The sequence below is a fragment of the Dipodomys spectabilis genome, unplaced genomic scaffold, assembly GCF_019054845.1.
Source record: "Dipodomys spectabilis isolate Male_0828 unplaced genomic scaffold, ASM1905484v1 ptg000138l, whole genome shotgun sequence".
NCBI lineage: Eukaryota > Metazoa > Chordata > Mammalia > Rodentia > Heteromyidae > Dipodomys > Dipodomys spectabilis.
In genome coordinates this window covers 5,045,503-5,059,878 of record NW_024870815.1, presented here as the reverse complement: position 1 = coordinate 5,059,878, position 14,376 = coordinate 5,045,503, and the positions used below count along the sequence as shown (strand labels likewise).

At 35.8% G+C, this 14,376-nt stretch overlaps 1 protein-coding gene across 1 annotated transcript in view; it reads right to left on the bottom strand.

Annotated features, from left to right (window-relative positions):
* Window positions 1–14,376, bottom strand: part of Spef2 (sperm flagellar 2) — a 158,885-nt gene that overhangs the window by 104,565 nt on the left and 39,944 nt on the right. Inside the window, exon 10 of the mRNA XM_042690529.1 lies at window positions 8,733–8,895. Within this exon, the coding sequence (XP_042546463.1) occupies window positions 8,733–8,895 (163 nt within the window). The remainder of the gene's footprint in view (window positions 1–8,732; window positions 8,896–14,376) is intronic.

The window sequence follows — 14,376 nt, the reverse complement described above, 5'->3', positions numbered from 1 at the left end:
AATTAATAGATATAAGTTAAATAGATATATTAAATAATTGAATACATAGAAATTAAATTTTAATTATTTTGATCAAGTAGAAAGATGATATAATTCTAATAGGAGAGATAGACACGATCTAATCACCATGCTTAGAAGCAAGATTAGGAATGATCATCTTCACAAATAGAAATTCCTATCAAGAATCTCTGTACAATGTATGGGCTTAGCTAATATTGGAAACAGCTCTACAAAAAGCAGACTTTATAAATCTTTTAGGCATTACTGAGTTTCGAAATAGGGTCTTACATGAGCTTGGGAAAGTCTCTGCTATGTGAACTCTATCACTGAAATAATGTGACTGAGCTTAAATTTCTTGAAGCCGTCCTGGTGCCAAGGCAGAAGCTCCAAGGCCTAGAGGTGAGACAAACTGTCTTTTGAAATTCAGGTGCCTAGCTCAAGGTGAGCTAGGAGGGCTCTGCTTCAGAGAAATGCAGATGTTACCTTGTATTCATGGTGGGGGAGGGTGATGCCCCCCACCCTCCTCAGGTGATAGGCATACCTGGGTCCCTGGAGATAGAGGCAGGCACTTGGCTGATTGGTTGCTGAACTTGTCAGTCCAGTCCCTGGGACTAGAAGTGTCCTGTGACCCTGCTCCCCTGGCCAGACCCAATTAGTGTGGAACAGCTTAGGCATGAGGAGGCTATGCCAGGTATGTCTCCACGATTGTGTCCTGTGTCCTGTCTCCTGGCTTGTCTCCACTCATCACGGTGTGGCATTCCAATTCAGCTCATCATCAGAACTGAATTGGTTTGTTGGTATTGTTTTTGTTCTTTCTTTCCTCTCTGGCCTGTTTCCTAACAGCATTATGTGTATTTATTTGGGGGCTGCAGGCTTTTGTAACAACGACTTCTTGCAGACTGCTGACTGTGTAATAAAGACTCCAATATTCCATCTTCCAAAATGTGGCTTCTCAGATAATTCACCTTACAACATCACCATGTCTTTTTTGCTGTAGTTATTTTTTGGACAGATTATTGCATTTTTGCCCAAGGGTGGCCCAGGCCACCATTCACATGCTTACTTACATAGCTACTGTTATTGGTCCGATTTACCATGCCCAGTGTGTTTGTTGAGATGGGAGGGTCTTGCTATTTTTTTTAAAGTCAAGAAGAATGATCTCACTTAAAAAGTAATAGAGAACTCATTAATGTATGTATTACGTATGGATTAAAGAACATCAGTTTTCTAAAGTTTTGTATCAGATGTCTCAATTGTTAATATAATCTTCTAAAATGAATAGATAACAAGAAAGAAAATTCTTTAAGAATATGGGCTATATTCCTATTATCAAAATTCCATGATTGTAAATATTTTTCTAACTGCCTCCATATTTAGGAAGAGGAAACCTGATAGATATGAGTAGTCAAGGATTCAGTCTAGTAGGTAGACTGAAAGGTTCCAGAGAGGTGGGCAGGAAAGAATTCAGGTCTAACATGATTGGGGAACCTTCTAAAATGAATGGAGAAATAAGATCTGCTCTACATGGTAGAATTTTTTATGGTCTAGTTCATTTTTTATCCTAACTGGATATTTACTTGGAGTCTACTAGTCTTGTTGGATCTGTATGTCAGAAGACAGGCAGAAAGTACAAATCAGTTCCAGGCATTCTACCTCTGTTTGGGTCACTTATCAAGGTTGTCCTCACTTTGTGTCCAAGCTTCTGAGTCATGTTCTTTTCCATTTTCTACCTTGTGTCCTGCCAACTTAGTATTTAGCTGGTTCTCCCCTATCTTGTTTCATCGTTGGAATGCTCAGGCCTTGGCTCCATCTCACCCTTGTCTCTTCCTGTTTATGACCATCTTACTGATCTTGGTTGCTACACCAGGAATTTCATCTCTGGTACTAGATATCCTGGTTAACTTGCTGGTGTGGCCTGACTTGGCATCTCACAAGAGAAAATCAACTTATTTATAGACATCCATGTATTGCTTGGGTAACATGAACAGTTTAGTGGCCATTCACTGTAAGAACTACAGTTTCTTTACTTTTAATCACTTCCCAGGTACTGGCTCCTTGGCCTACCAAAACCCTAAAGGGCATCTGAAGGTACTGCTTTAGTCCGTTTTTCAGATTTAAAGATTCATGGCCACTAGCCAGCAGTCTCAGAAAGGGTAGTTATATATCTTTCCTGACTGTCACTTCAATCTGTATAATCTGACAGCCCCACAGAGTTTTTTGGTAGCCAGATTTCAATGAAAAAGGTTGGATGCAGCATACCTGGCTTTTGACAAAGTGTCAGAGAGAAAGGAGTGATTTGCTAAGTTAAAATTGAGTTTTGAATTCTTAGCAAAGAGATGTTATATAATGAGCTCTGTGTTGGGGCTCAGTTTCAAGAAGGTTCCAGAACAAACTTAAACATGATGGACATCGTTGAATTATCTTGGCAGTCTTGTGTAGCTGCTTCATTTTTAGGTAGGCCTGAGTACAGTTAGCTCCCTGGCCACACATTTTTGCCAGAGAGTCTCAGCTTCATTTCCAAGAGCCCAAGAGGTGAGTATAACCACCTGGTCCAACATTGGCAAGAAAGGACTTTTAGAGAGAAGGCCATATCTATTGGCAGGAAATAAAAACAGAGCTGACAGTACTAAGGGAATGGCTAACCGATAGCTCTATTTCACCTGCCATCTAGATCTCCAGGCTGAGCTAGCGTTTTCTGCCTGGGAGTAGAATTGTGGGCAAAGTCAATACACCCTGTAGGACTTAGACTGTGCTCTACTCTATAATACTAGAGCATATACCATAATATATTGGACAGTGTTTTTCAGGCTGTTTTTCCTATTTTGTAAAAGCACAAATGGCAGCTTGTTACATTTTACGTAACAATTCTGAGAAGGAATGATAGTATATATTGTCTGTACAAGTAAGCAGGTACCATTTATTTAGCACAAACCATGAGACAAATGAATAAGTTATACAATTAAAGTAACACCACTGATGAAATTATCAAGGTAAGTTGGAAGCACATGAGTATGTAAAAATCATATTAGAAAAGCAAGCAAGAGCTCAGGAAACATATCAAACCAATAAATGATACCTTACTCTCATCTAGATCATACAAAGAGAGGGGCACTTAATGTGGATATAACACCACCCACAGTACCATGATCACAGTGATCAAACCATCTGTGCATGTCTTAAGAAGCCATGGCCTTCCCATGGCCTGCAGGCTCGGTATGATTCTGCCAACTTTATGTGACACACTAGAATTACCAAATGCCATTCATCTAGCCCCATAAGCCTGGAACCAGCTTCATCCAGTGACACCCCTGTTCTAACAATTACAAGTGAAATGAAAGAATCTATTTGCTATCAAGCTCATTACTATCAAGTGAAATCATTATTACTTAGTAAAGTCAACAAAATTGATTATAAATTTAACTAATGTGTCTTTTCATGTTAGAATTTACATTGCTCAATAAATTCTAACATGAAAAGACACATTAGTTCAATCTGCTTCTGACATAGCTCACTTACGATACATCTCAGTTTTAAATCATTAAAAATTAAAATAAAACTGGTCCTGATATAATATGGCTTTTTCTCAGTAACCAAATCACTTTTGTCCCAATAGCAGTATCCTTCAATTCTCTAATTAGATGAATTTATGGTCTAATAGTATGGAAATATCCATACTATGGAAATATCCATTCTAACCCAACACAAAAAAAATGACTCAAATGAGGCACTCGTTACTCAGGCTTGTAATTCTAGCTTCTCAGGAGGCTAACACTTGAAGGATCACTGTTTGAAGCCAACCTAGGCAGAAAAGTTTACCAGACTCTATATTATTAACCAGCAATAGCTCCAGTTGAGAGGTGTGGCTCAAGTGGTAGGGTGACAAGCATGAACCAAAAAGCTGAGTGTAAGTGTGAGACCCTGAGTTCAAGCCCCCATGATAATTCTCTTCCTCCCCCCACCAAGGACAAAAAAACAAGACAAGAAACTCCATTGATTATTTGCCTCTGTTTGGAGGGAAATTTGAACCAACCATAGTCAATTACCTAGTATATATGTTCTAATGGGGCAACTAGGACTCAGGAATTGAGAGCTCCATTGTAAACTTATACTACAGTGCTGCTGGAATTCACTGATAAACCTAATGCAAACAGTGAGCTAGTTTCTGCCTATCATTTTGAGTCCATTTGTGTTCAAAGTAACTCACTTAGGAGACCAGTGGAGGAGTAGCTTAGTCACCACCAAATGACAGGTTCGTACTCTTAGTTCAATCCTTTTGTCTTCTAAACCACTTTGGTACCTCCAATGCATTAAATGGAACACATTGAGAACTATATTTGCCTAACACACAATAGCCTGGTTAAACAAGAGAGATGTAAAGTTGTATTTCTCTTGATCTCCAAACCTAGAAACATTATCACACTGGACCTCATTTCAGTTCTCTCCTTGTGTTAAAGCCATCAGCTAATTCTAGTTGCTGGCGACTAACCTGAGAAATGCAATAATGAATTGCTCCAGTTATGCTTTATTCATCAGGGAGGTGGTAGTCTACCTACAATCATTTCTAATGAGATGATCTTCCTACACAAAAAAACTTTTCGTGAAGCTTTGAATTCTGTATTCATCTGTCTTCTGCTATTGCCCAACCAGAGATAATTGGACAGGCAGATATAGATAGAACTTCTGTATAGTCACACAATGTGTAAATACGTAGGCAGTATAACCTAATCCCTTCCTTCCTTCCTTCCTTCCTTCCTTCCTCTTTCCTTCCTTCCTCCTTCCTTTCTTCCTCTTCTTTCCTTTTCTTCCTTTCTGGTACTGGAGATCAAACCCATGGTTTCACACATGCTAGACAAGTTATCTGCCACTGAGCTACATCCCTAGCCTGGTACAACTTTTTAAACTATAACATTCACATATAATTTTCCTACACAGAATTCCTTCTTTCATAGTAATGGTAACTGCCACCCTTTTGACTGCCTTTACTTCATTGCTAAGGCATATACTGGAAAGCTATCCCCAGAAAAAGCGTAGACATGGCACTGAGCATTATTTCAAAGATGAGTACAGATCCAGTGTATCAAAAGTTGTAGCTGACAAGCTCTGAGTCCTGGACCGTGGTTGTGGAAGGAGGGTCTTTTCAAGTGGGAGAGTTTCTGGCTTACAGCCCTGCCTTATACCAAAATTCAGAGATTCTTAAGATTTGTTGAAGTTTCTTGAGATTACCAATGCCATTACCTTCTTGCTATATTTAACTGTCATGTATTCTAGTCTACAATACCAAATAAGAAATCTGAGCAAATGTTTGAAGTGAATTCGATGTGTATTTTACCAAATGACAGAACACAAACCAGAAAACCAAGGGTAGAAAGTCCAGAAAATCCTTAAATGTCTTCTATCTTGCCTATTTCCATATAGAATACAGTCTGAACCAGAATTAATTCTTTCTAATCTATGTAATCAATAGCAAACAAATATGAGTGATGGACACTATTTTTTTCATTAGAAGTAAAAATAACTGCAATTTAAAAACTATTACAAAGCAATTTAAATAACATGGATGATGTGTTTCTAATAATAAAAAATTTAACCACAGCTTAGCTGTTGGGATATAAAACAGAGCTCTACAGAGAAATCTACAGAGAAATCATAGGAAATCTATGAGCTTATTTTAATTTGTAAGTATTACATTTAATACAACTGTCCCTTGGAATTTTGTGAATCCCAAGATCCATTGTGTTCAAGTCTCTTATAGAAAATGATGTACTATTTCCATATAACCTATGTACATTTTCCTGTATACTTTAAATCATCTCTAGATTAATTAGAATGTCTATTATCATGTAACTGTTATGTAAGTAGTTATACTTTATACTGTATTATTTAGGAAAATAATAGCAAAAGATAAAAATGACTGTATATGGTCAGATTGAATTAAAGTATTTTTAATTAATTTACTTTACTGTTATTATAGAGGTGATATAAAGACGGATTACTATTACATGAGTCAGGTAATGAGTTCATTTCCTTTCACACAGTGTATTCTGTTCCCTCACTCTTTTCCAGTCCCTTCCTCCTGCCTCCACCTATGAGTTATATAGTTTACTTTCATATGTGTCCAGTGAGCTCCACTTTTCAACTTTTTCTCTCATATTCTGTGCCCCCCTCCGCCCTCCTGAAGATATACATGTCAGTATACCATACAAAAACAAAAGAAGACAGAAACATCAAAAACTAAAAACTAGTAAGCCAGGCGCTGGTGGCTCATGTCTGTAATCCTAGCTACTCAGCAGGCTGAGAGCTGAGGATTGCAGTTCAAAGCCAACCCCCATGAGACTTTCAGCTCCAATAAACCACTAGAAAACCAGAAGTGGCATAGTGGCTTAAGTGGTAGAGTGCTAGCATTGAGATAAAGAGCTGAGGGACAGTGCCCAGGCCCAGAGTTCAAGCCCCATGACTGACAAAAAACTAAAAAAAAAAGTCCTTTTTCCCATATGTCCATCCCCAAGCTCCTAGAACTAATCAATCAAAGTATTTTTGTTATGTGACTCATTCATTCCCTGGATGCAGAAGCTGTCGATAACAAATAATAGGTAACTGCTAGAAAGCAGCTAAAACAAAGTGCTATGGAGGAGGACCTGTTTTCCAGTAAGAGCCAGAGAAAGGACTTGCATTTGGGGCTTGGGGAAGTTAGTGGTGCACCAGGGAGTCACTGAAGATTGCTAATCACTGGCTGAACATGGGGGTGTGCTGGATCACTTGGTCAAGACTGCTCCTTGTGGTCCATTGGGTTTTCAGGGCCCTTCTCCAGGCTTTACTGAAGAACTCATTAGAAATTGCCTGGGCATCCAGTGGGATCTATCTGTCCATGATGCTGCTCTGACATACTCATTAGGAGACAAACTACTTCTAGAAAAGCCATTCCTTGGGTAAAGCTTCCTCACATGTGGGTATTTTGATTAGTTAGGAAACAGTGCAAACAAATGGCAGTCAAATATTTGTTGGATCAATCTAATGTGTACATACACAAAATCTGTTTTATTTAAGTGTTAAGAGTGATAGCTTAATCCAGGCAGGGCACACACTATGCAAAGCATGGCTCACAACTAGGGTGTATCACTTAGGGGTACTGTATGTTCGGGGTGCAAGGTTATTGAAGACTAACTGCTACATTATGCAGTTATCATGAACAAATTCAGCAATGACAAATGTGGACACATGTTTATTATCTGAGCCAGGGTACCTTGGCCCTGCTATATCTTGTTTACAGACAGTTTACAACAGGTTTATATCTTCCAAGTTGAAATATTTATTTTTTATTCGTATATAGGAATATTTAGAATAAGTTCCTTGAGACAAACACTTAAAAACAGAGAAGAAAATAATGGAAAAAAGTTACAGTACACATTTTTCCACTAAAGGAAAAAAAGCATGTAAACATGCACCAGAAACCTTAAGGAAACCTTCATTTCTAGCAAACAAGCACAAAGCTCTACACAACATAAACTGTGCTGCCAGACATTCACAAACTCCTAACAAAACTGTACAATTTCCTGAGAAAGAAACATACAAGCTGCTTCAGGATGTGGGTAAGACATGTTCCTGTGGTAACCATTTCCCAAGCAAGAAAAGAAGGTAAAAATACAAATCTTTGCTAAGCTGTAGCCTACCAGGCCTTTTCATTTACAAAAACAAAAACAACCTGTAGGGATATTAAGCTGTTTAAGTAATACCAAAGAAACAAATCAATATCAACCCTTACAACATTCTTCCCAGTTTTCCCAATCCAACCTTTCCTCTGTTCCCTAGTTTCACTTTTCACATATGTATATTGAGTATTAAACATCTTCAATTCTAAGGGTAGGAGGGAGTGATATGGGGAGCGGTGAGTGGTGAAAGAAATGCATTATTTTATAACAATAAAATGAGGCAATTATATCATTATTATTGCCATTTCATAAGTTTGGAAACCATAACTTTTAGTACATGAGAGAGTAATCACTTGGGGTGATTAATCACTATTTGGCAGTGCCAGTAATGGATCTGTGGTCTGTCTAATCTCAAAGGCTTCTGACAGCTGTTGTGTAGAGCACAGTGTGCACTTCCATCTCCTTACATGCTTACCATTTCTTTGTGCTGGGAACCTTCCAATTGTTACACACACATACAAACACACACACGTACGTATATAGAATATATGTATGTTAAACATCACAATTATTTTATTTTCAAAATAAAATAATTTTGATTGAACAAAACATAAAAATGTATTTGGTCTAAAATGCTTTGCTCTATTTTCAATAAAAATTCAAAATTATGATACTGATCAAATCTTAACTTGTACCTGTTCCATTTTGCTCATAAAAATAATACCTTATTTACAAAGATACAGCAAGATACCTCATAACAATGGTCTTTGAATCAAAGGTATCGAGTTCATACAATGAAAATGCTAATGGAGAATTAAAAAAAATTGGATATCTATCTGCCCAGTGTATTATATGTGATTAGTTTTAGATTGTTCTTACGTTCTTTGGGAAAACATAACAGATTGCAAATAACAGATAACATATTACAGATGCTTAAAACATACAAAGCACTATAAATATAAATAAACTCAATATAAAATACAAATATATTAGGTAGAACTGAAATAAAATAGTATTACAAAATTAATGGTAAAGAGAAAAGAATTTATTATGTTGCATTCTCTCTAATTCCATATCTTTATGTACCTTGTATTCTTCATAGTCATTGCTATCTAGCAGGTTTCTTTTCTCCAGTTCTATGAGTTCTCCTGAAGAAGACCTAGGGAGCCCAGGCCTGACTTGTTCATATATGGGCTTTCCATTAAAAAACAGTTCCTTCCAGTCATGCATCATCTTATATGGAATCAGACTATTGCAAAAAAAATAAGAAATGAGTCAATGCTTAGTAAAATACATACTTTAATCCTTGATCATCTTACTCTTATATATTTGACTGATTTTCTTCAGACAATTAGAAACACATACTTAGAAATTATTTTGCAGGTTAACATTTGTGCAATAATAGTGATTGGTATTAGATAGATGATAATTTTTTGTTGAAAATTACACATAAGTAAACCAACTGTTATCTTAAAGAAACCTTGGGAAGCAATCCATCTATTCATTGTGCATAGGAGAATACCAATGCTAGAACACTTAATGTTTCATAGTCATTTCATCTCAGTATAGAAATTTGAGCATGGTCATTAGTTTTAGATATATTGTTCTGTTATAGCACAGGCAATAACAAAGTTTGAAGAACTAGTGGTACTAAGTGACTTGTTTTCATTCAAACCAGCTAAGTTCCAGATAGTTCACATGGGACATGATACAAATGTAAATCCTTGTTTTATCTAAAACAAAATCTCTAGAGAAACAGCCAACAAGAACTGCACAAATTATCTATCTATCTATCTATCTATCTATCTATCTATCTATCTATCTATCTATGAGATTTGAGTGAGAAGTTTGCAATAAGGATACATATATATGATTTCACTTTAATTTATTGGTTCAAGGCAATTTTCTATAAAGAAATGACTCCGAAGCTGAATCCTAAAATATAACTAAGAGGCAACCAGGATAGATTGACCTAGAAAATAGTTACAGGAGGAAAAACAGTGTGTGAAAGAGAAAACCTAATAATTATTCAGCAACATCTCTAAAAGCAGTTGGTCTAGAATTTGAAATCATAACTTAAATCAGTACACCATGAAACATGCTATAACTTGCATATAGACCTTAAAGAGATTATTCTAAGTGAATAATCCAGCCTCAAAAGGACAAATATTTGGAAGTGGTACTGTGGCTCAAGTGGTAGAGAACTAGCCTTGAGCTGAAGAGCTGAGGGACAGCGCCCAGGCCCAGAGTCCAAGCCCCATGACTGACAAAAAAAGGACAAATATTGTGTGATTTCATTTAAATAAGATATCTAGCAACATATACTCATAAAGTAAAACAGAAACCACCTGGGGCAGAGAGAAAGATGGGGATGTGGGGATCCAGTATCTAATGAGTACAGACTCAACAAACTTTCTTGATTAAAGGGCTGTGGGATTTGACCAGTGATGATTCTCATAGTCACACACCTTGTTTCCTTTCTTTATCCATCACTATCACAAGGCTTAAAAACTAAAATTGTCCACATCCTTAGAACTTTTTAACATTCAGTAATGATTCTACTAGCACATTTTTAGCGGTTCCTTGCCTTTGTGATTGCAATCTATTAAAGTAGACCAAATACTTGAAAAATATTAGAAAAATTAAAAAAACAGCCATCTAACCTGTACTTTAAAATTCTTACATATAAAGATGGAAGGATAAAATCAGGTAAAATGGCAAATAGTTTCCACACTTTTACAGAAATCGGTCTCCTTGTTCTCATTCCTGATTCTTGTTCTCTTCAAAACTTTGCCTTCCTGCTCCCCATCTAATAATATGCTAAGGTTCCTGAATACCAAAACCACCTGCTGTGGCTTCTGCAGCCTGAATGTCCTCCTCTCTTCTTGTCTGGAATTCCTAATATCTCTGAATATGTGTGGCTAACATTTTCCCCAGAGATCCAAATTCTATCAGTGCACCTCAAATCAGCCTGGTCTGATAAAGCAATTATTAATTCAAAATAAAACAAACGAGTAATAAATACTATCGTATTGAAAAGGGCCTCTTTAAAAGCTTACTCTGTCATTCTATTTAAGAATGAACTTCTTAACATTAAATATCTTTGCCTGAAGGTTCAGCTATGTAGTCTGTTTTTATCCAAATGGTCTCTGAAGCACTAGTGGTATTAAGAACCTTGCATTCATCCAAATTAACTAAGTTCCAGAGAATTCATGGCTACTAGAACATAATACAAATGTAATTACATGTTTCTCTTTAAACAACAAACCCTAGGCAAGATGCCAACAAAAACTGCACAAATATATGCTATTTGTGTTTTATTCTATTGTTATTTAAGCATACTTTGTTTGAATTAATTTTTTAGATAATTATAAATTCAGGAAAAGAGATAATAGAGACATGTGCCCTTTACCCAGTGACCTCTAATCATAACATTTTATAAAACTAGAATTTGCTATCAGAATCAAGATTTGACTTAGATACAATTAAGATAAAGAATATTTTCATTACCACAGAACCTCTCACCTCTTTCTTTTACATAAGTACTTACTTCCCTCTTCCTTCCTAACTCACAATCCCTGACAATTGCTAATCTGGTTCACTTATTAAAAAAATTAATTCTGTCACTTCAAGAATATGATGCTGCTGTAGTAGGACACACTTCTAATTTCAGTACCCAGGCAATTGGATTTAGAGTTCTAAGTGAATCTGGTTACACATCAAGAATTTGTCTCAAAAGTGTTATGTAAGTGGATCATATAGCATGCATAATTATACCTACATTGTACCACGTATCAATAGTTTAAACTTTTTTATTACTCAGTGGTATTCCACAATATGTATATATCATAGGTTAACCATCACTTGTTGAAGGACATAAGGCTTCTATAAAGTCTGTGTATAGGTGTTTGTGTGGCCATAGTCTTACATTACTCTTAAGAAATGTCTATTTGTTACATGGAGATTGCATTTTTAGCTTTTTAGGAACTTGCCAGTGTTTTCCAGAGGGGATGTCCCATTTCATATTCTCAAAAGCAATAGCTTCTCATATCATTTCCATAATTTGGTGATGTTATTCCTTTTCAATATTGTAACTGGAGAAGAGTGATAACTCACTGTGTTTCCAAATTGAATTTCTCTAATATCTAATGATGAACATTTTCATGATTTGGTTTAATCATCTGCATATCTCTTTCAGTGAAATGTCTTTTCATGTCTTAGGTCCATTATTAAACTCAATTGTTTATTTATTTTTGAACTGTTATGGTTGAGTGTATTTATTTGAAACAACAGTCCTCTGTTGTCCATGTGCTTTGCAGCTATTCTCTCCAACGCTGTATAACTTCTAATCCTCTGCTTTGCAAAAGCTTCCATTATGTCAAGGTTGAATTTATCTATAAACTTTTAATCTGTTGCTAAAGCAAAAGTTTTGATCTTAATGAAGTCCAATTTGCTAACTCTTCTTTCATGGATCATACTTTTAGGGTCTGAAAACTCTTGCCTTGTTATAAAAAACATCAATTTCCTATTTTAAAACAAGCTATATAGTTTTATGGATTCATTTTAAATTAACTTTTATACAGTATGTGAGTGAATCAATGATCCTTTTAAGTTTTTTATTTTTATTTTTTGCCTATACAAAACCAATTGTTACAGCATCATAGTGTAATGCTTATCTTTCCTTCAAACAGCTTTTGAATCTTTGTCAAAAATCACGTCGGCATTTCTTTAAGGGTCTGTTTTTGAATCTCTATTACATTCTATTTGTCTTTGTTGCCTTTCCTTCTGTCAACATCACTTATTGATTATTACAGTTATTCATAAATCATAAAACTAGGTTAAGTGATTCCTCCCAGTTTGTTTTTCGTTTCCAAATGTTTTAACTAGATTAATTACTTTTCTTTGCATGTGAATGTTAGAATATACTTGTGTCTATCTATGAAAATTTTTATTGGGTTTTAGATAGGAATTGATTATATATCTGTATTAATTTTGGTAGAGGTGACATCTTTTTCAATTCATGAACTCAGTGTTTCTCTACATTCATCATATTTATACCATCAATTTTTGTCAATATTATATAGTTTCCTACAGAAAAATTGTATACATATTATGTTAGATTCCTCACTAAAGATTCTTTGCATTTAAAAACAACTTTAACAAGTAACTGTATATACTTGGAGTTACAATGGGATTTTTGCATATTACAGTGTATTGATCAAATCACAGTAATTAGTGTCTCCATCTCCTCGTATTTTTTTGGGGGGGGGGGGTCCGGTAGTGGGGCTTGAACTCTGGGCCTGGGCACTGTCCCTCAGCTCTTCAGCTCAAGGCTAGCACTCTACCACTCGAGCCACAGTGCCACTTCTGGCTTTTTTCTTTTTGCTTATGTGGCGCTGAGGAATTGAACCCAGGGCCTCAGGCATGCAAGGCAAGCGCTCCACCACTGAGCCACCTTCCCAGCCCCCATCTCCTCGTATTTCTTATGTGGAGACTTGTGTGTTGTTAAGCAATTGTGTCATTATATTTATTATTTTTATTGTTATTATTTTATCTTTAAGTAGTTGTACAAAGGAGCTGCCATTCAACAAAGTAGCTCACGAATATAATGCATCTTGATTAATTTTTTTCAAGTTTCAATCATTTAATTAATTAATGCCTTTAAATGAAACATAGCTTTTTCATGTGTCTCACTCAAGCTTCAGGGAAAAGAGAATGAATTGTTGTATAGACATATCAAAGACTCAGAAATTTAAAGAAATATATATATATATATATATATGTGTGTGTGTGTGTATTTATGTCTTCTAACATTTTTGCACAAATTAAAAATCGGGCTTTTGGTCTCCATTTGCACTAGGTCAAGCTCATTTTAGCTTGAAGACAAAGTATTGCCTCTTCTAGATTCATGATTCTCCTTTGTACTCATTTCTTAATTATATAGGATATGCATTGAATTTTATGACTGTATTATATCCTTAATCTTTATAAATGATATGCATGTTTATCTTGCATCCTGTTGAACTTTCTGGTCTCAGTTTTAGGTGTTGTATTATAGATTCTCTGTTGTTTTCTAAATGAACTCTCATGCCATTTGAAAATAGAGCAACGTTTTATTTCCTTACCTCTGTCTGATTGGTTTGTCTTTGATTCCCTTGTGTTGTGGCATTGTGTAGTACTTGGAGTACTATACTGGAGGAAAGAGCATGTTTTCCTTCTCTCCAATCTTAGGTGAAAGTGAGCCAGTGTATAGTGTCCACTGCAGATGCTATTTGGAAAGGGCAGAAGGTTTCTTCTCTATTTCTCTTTTGAGAGAGCATTTATTATGAATAGATGTCTGAACTGGGTAAATGATTTTCTGTGTTGATTCACATAGGTATGCAGGTTTTGAGTCTGTTAATATGCATTGATTGATTTTTGAATCATCATTTCCTTCCTAGAGTACATTCAACTTAGCACATACTTCTTATCAGTCAAATTCTACTACTTAATTTTTCATTACAACCTTCTTGCGTCTGTGTATATAAGAAATTTCTGGGTTTCCTTTATTGTTTCTGGTTTTTCTTTTGATATTGGTTTAATCTGGCATCAGGATAATATTGCTACATAAAATAAACTGGGGAAGTGTGCTTTCTTTTCTATTTTCTAGAGGCCTTTGTTTACTAAGAACATATGCCAGTGGACCCTGCTGGGTGGGACAAGATTTTCTTTGGGAGATTTGTTAAATTAC